This window comes from Pediculus humanus, genomic scaffold, assembly GCF_000006295.1.
Source record: "Pediculus humanus corporis 1103172108307 genomic scaffold, whole genome shotgun sequence".
NCBI lineage: Eukaryota > Metazoa > Arthropoda > Insecta > Psocodea > Pediculidae > Pediculus > Pediculus humanus.
This window is the reverse complement of record NW_002987876.1, coordinates 210,587-215,070: the sequence shown is the minus strand read 5'-3', so window position 1 is coordinate 215,070 and position 4,484 is coordinate 210,587. Positions and strand designations below refer to the sequence as shown.

The following is a 4,484-nucleotide window of genomic DNA, read 5'->3' as shown; positions in this document are numbered from 1 at the left end:
AATGAATTTGAAGAAGTGGGAAAAGAAAAAAACAATTTTAGTAGAGGAGGGAAGGGGGAAGGGGGAAAGAAATGGCACGAATCCAACAGAAAAATTTCTCACATTTTCACTCGCAAGTTTCTGACACGACGGAAAAAAAAAAAAAAAAAAAAAAAAAAAATTATTTAACCGGATGTTATGAAATGTGTCGAATTTCGACAGCGCGATATTGAAAAATCGTTAACGGGGAGAGGGGGAGGGGGATTTAAATCGTGCAAAAAGAACCGTGATTAATAATAATAATAATAATAATAATAATAATAATAATAATAATAATAATAATAATAATGATAATCCGTTAGAAAATAAACATTTTAAAGAAATCATCACCGGACAGATTGATGAGGGGACCACACGCACCACGTACGCACTGGAAAATTTTTTTTTTTAAAGGAAAAATCAATAAAATCGATATTGACAATTTTTTTATTTTTTTGATTACGTCGAATCGATATTAATCTCTCTCTCTCTCTCTCTCTCTCTCTCTCTCTCTCTCTCTCTCTCTCTCTCTCTCTCTCTCTCTCTCTCTCTCTCTCTCTCTCTCTTTCTCTCTCTCTCTTTCTCTCTCTCGCTCTGGAAAAAAAAAACTCGTTGTTGACCTAACTAACCTTCTTGTATTTCACATAAAATAAAAAAATGCAAAATTAAAACTTTCATTTTTTTTATGTTTGTAACCCTGAATTTTTAATTTTTTTTTTTTTTTTTTTATACTGGAAGGCTTTAATGAACCGGTTTCGATCGGGTAAATAGACAAAAAAAATTTTACGTGGAATATTTATTAGTAAGAATCGAAAAGAAAACAAACAAACAAACAAAAGAATAATAATAATAATAAGGTTTGTTGTGAAATTGTCGTTTGTCGAACTCGCGAATAACCTAATAGATCGTGGTTAAAGAAAAAAATTAAAAAATCATTTTTGTTGCATTATTATTATTATTATTATTATTATTATTATTATCGTTTCCGTTAAATTAAAAGAAAAAAAAATTCTCCTACGGGCAAAAAAACAGAAATAAACTTTTTCCACGTTTTCGCTTTTTATAAAAAAAAAAAAAAAAAAACAATATGGCGTCTTCACGCAACTCTATATCCTCTCGAAAGTTTTTTTTTTTTTTACTTTCTCTTTTGTTAATAATAATAATGAAAAAAACACCAAATAAGGGAAAAAAATAAAAATTTTTTCAAACCTCGAAAAACAGGTTCTTTTCCTTTTTTATTTCGGTGCCGAAAAAAAAAAATAAAAAATAAAAATTACTTTTTAACCATCCCTCGGGATTTGTTGTTGTCGCAATCTTTCGATTTCATTCATGTTCATTTATTTTAATGTTTCGCTTACGGAAATTAAATAATTTATTATTTTAAAAAAAAAAAAAAATTTTTTCTCCCCCCCTTTCCTTCCCTTCCCTTCCGATCCCTTCTTTATTTGTATCGCATCCGGAAATTAGTTTTATTAATAATAATAATGATGATGATGATAATAATGATGATGATGATGCTATAACGGTTCGACTATAACATAAATTTCTCGCTATAATTAACTTCTATTATTTATAGCCGGCAAACTCGTTAATGATATTATTTTATCGATGACTTAGAGAGAGAGAGAGAGAGAGGGAACGCGCTTCTAAATAAATAAATAAATAAATAATAATAATAATCGTTTTATTATAGCGTTCTATAACGCTATAATTAAATTAATAGAACTATAAATAAAACTTACGAAAAAAAAAATTTTTTTCTCACGGTTTTTTTTTTTTCTAGTTTTGCGTTTGTCGTAAAGAGGAATATAAATTAATCATTTATCAAAATTATTTTCCTCGACAAACGTCGTCGTTGTCGGTTGTCCGGTTGTTCGGTTGTTTGGTTGTTTTAAAATTTCATTCGAACGAAAAATTTCAACCCGAACGCGAAGTGATGATGGTGATGATGATGGTAAATTTAACACGAAACGAATGAAAAAAAATTTTTTTTTTTTGTGCGCAGAATTTTCTCGAAAGGTTAATTAATAATAATAATGATGATGATGATGATGATGATGATGATGATGTTTATGATGAAAATTAACTTATGTACTTATTGATAAATAAATAAATTAATTAATAAATGTGCGATGGGTCGTTTGGGCCACAACAAATCAGGGGGTCCGAGTTTGCGTCCTTTCTTGAGGGTTCATTATAAAAAATTAGCAGAAGATTATGCGGATTCGTCGAATTCGTCTTTACCGCCATTACCGGAATATTTTTCTTATTGTTGTTGTCAGTGCGGACACACTCAAAAGGTTAAGGTAAGGAAAATCCTTTTTCGATAATGATGATGATAATAAAGTGACGAAAGAAAAAAAACATTGTTTTTATGTTGGATGACTGTTGTTTGGTTTGATTGTTTTTATTGTTGTTGTTGTTCTTGCGTTACGGTTGAGTTTTTCAATTGTTTCGTTAGGCCCTGCCCTCCCTCCTACCCCTTCCCACGCTTTTCCACTTCCTCCTATTTTTTTTTAATTCTTTTCAATTTAAATTTCGATTTTTTTTTTTTTCGTTAACGTAATTTATTATTAATATTTTTTTAAAAAAATGGCGGTTAAAAAATGTTTTTTAAAAAAAAAAAAATTTATTTTTAATTTAAAAAAACGTGGCAGAAGATAAATTACATACACACACACAAAGGATGGAATAAAAAAAGGTGTAAAATCGTTTGTATGTTTGCATCGTGTTTGTTTTTTTTCGAAAAAAAAATAATTTTTTTTTTTAACAAAAAATTTACAAAGTGGAAGAAGAAAGAAAGAAACCGCCAAAGTGTCGGTTGTTACCTTAAGTCATTCATTCCACCCTCACCACCCCCCGTCTACTCTTTTCTCACCTCATCCGCCAATCATATATTTTCGAAGCGAATTTTTTTTTTCTTTTTTTTTTTGCTAATTACACGAAATCGTTATTCATTCATCTTCCACCAAAAAAAAAAAAAAAACCACCACGAAGTTCGTGGATCGTTACACGTTTTTTTTTTTTAACTTATGTTTTTTTTTTTCGATTCTGAAACGAAACGGAAGAGTTCAAATCGAAAACGTTTAAAATTTTTTACCAAACGTATTAAAAATAAATAAAAAAGAAAAAAATGGCGATTTTAACGGGTTTTTTTTCGCTAAATATTTTATTACCACCGAAGTTTCTTCTTCCTCTCTCTCTCTCTCTCTCTCTCACTTCCTCTTCTCATATATTTTTTTTAAACTCTCACACGCAAACTATTAAGAAAAGAGAGATAGAGGGAGAGAGAGAGAGAAAAAACGGAAAAGAAAACATTAAGTTTTTTTTTTAACGAGTCTAATGCCACGAACGACGAATCCATTCCTATCTCGATCGTTTTATTCGAATTAATAAAAAAAAAAGAGAGAGAGAGAATTTGTTTTGGAAATATACTCATATAGAATTAGATGAGGCAAAACGAAAAAAATAAAAAAAATCGAATCGAACAACCGGAAACGAAATTATTTTAAATATTTTTTTTTGAGTTGTAGTCGTAGTTTTAGTTGAATTTTTTTTATTAAAATTATACTACTAAAACGTGTCATTTAACTGATTAAACTTTTTAGTTATTTTTTTTTTTTAACGTGAACTCTCTCTCTCTCTCTCTCTCTTTAACGATTCCTGAAATTTTTGTAGTTTAGTTCCAAAGGCAAAAAAAAAAAAAAAAGAAAAAAAAAAAAATTCGGAAGCCATACTAGTAGCGATGATGTTTTATAAGGTATCATTAAAACCGTAAAGAGGAAAGAGAGGGAGTGGGAGAGGGTGAGGAGTGGAAAGGGGAGATCGGAAATTCAAAACTTTTAATGCCATACCATAAAACGAATGTTCAAATTACAGAATAACCGTGAAAAACGGTTTTTTTTTTTTTTTTTTTAGGGTCCCTAGTTACGTCACGAATCGAATTTTTTTTTTTTTATTCTGGTCAAAATTTTTGGGCAATTTTTTTTTTTTTCTTAGGTAAACAACCGCTGAAAAAAAAAAATTTGACGGAATTAACGATCGATAAATTGATTTTTATTATTAAATCTATTCCCACGCGTAATTTTATACATTAAATCTCGTTATATTTATCGTTAATTTAACTTGATACGGTACTGATGATGTTTAAAATTTGTGTGTGTGTGTGTCCTTTAAAAATTTAAATGCCCACAATGGGGAAACCTGATCGATTGCCCACAACCAAAATGTGTTTTTTCTCCCCATATGACAATTTTATCATCGACGATTTCATACGGATTATATTATTTCAATATGGCTTCTTCCTTCCTTCCTTCCCTTTTTTTATTTATTTATTTTTAATGAAGTTCTTTCATTTTTTTTTTTTGTGTTGGTCACCCTCACGTTGACGTCGTCGACGACGACGACGACGACGTCATCGTTCAAACCAACGCACAAAGAAAAAAAAATTTTTTTTTCTTCTTTTT

General features: G+C 29.5%; 1 protein-coding gene across 1 annotated transcript; it reads left to right on the top strand.

The window, feature by feature from the left end:
- Positions 1-2,150: 2,150 nt before the first annotated feature.
- On the top strand, positions 2,151-2,348 carry Phum_PHUM577980 (uncharacterized protein; the record flags this gene model as incomplete). Its single annotated transcript, XM_002432200.1, has 1 exon — positions 2,151-2,348. One exon carries the CDS (start codon positions 2,151-2,153, stop codon positions 2,346-2,348), a length of 198 nt encoding a protein of 65 aa, XP_002432245.1.
- Positions 2,349-4,484: the final 2,136 nt, after the last annotated feature.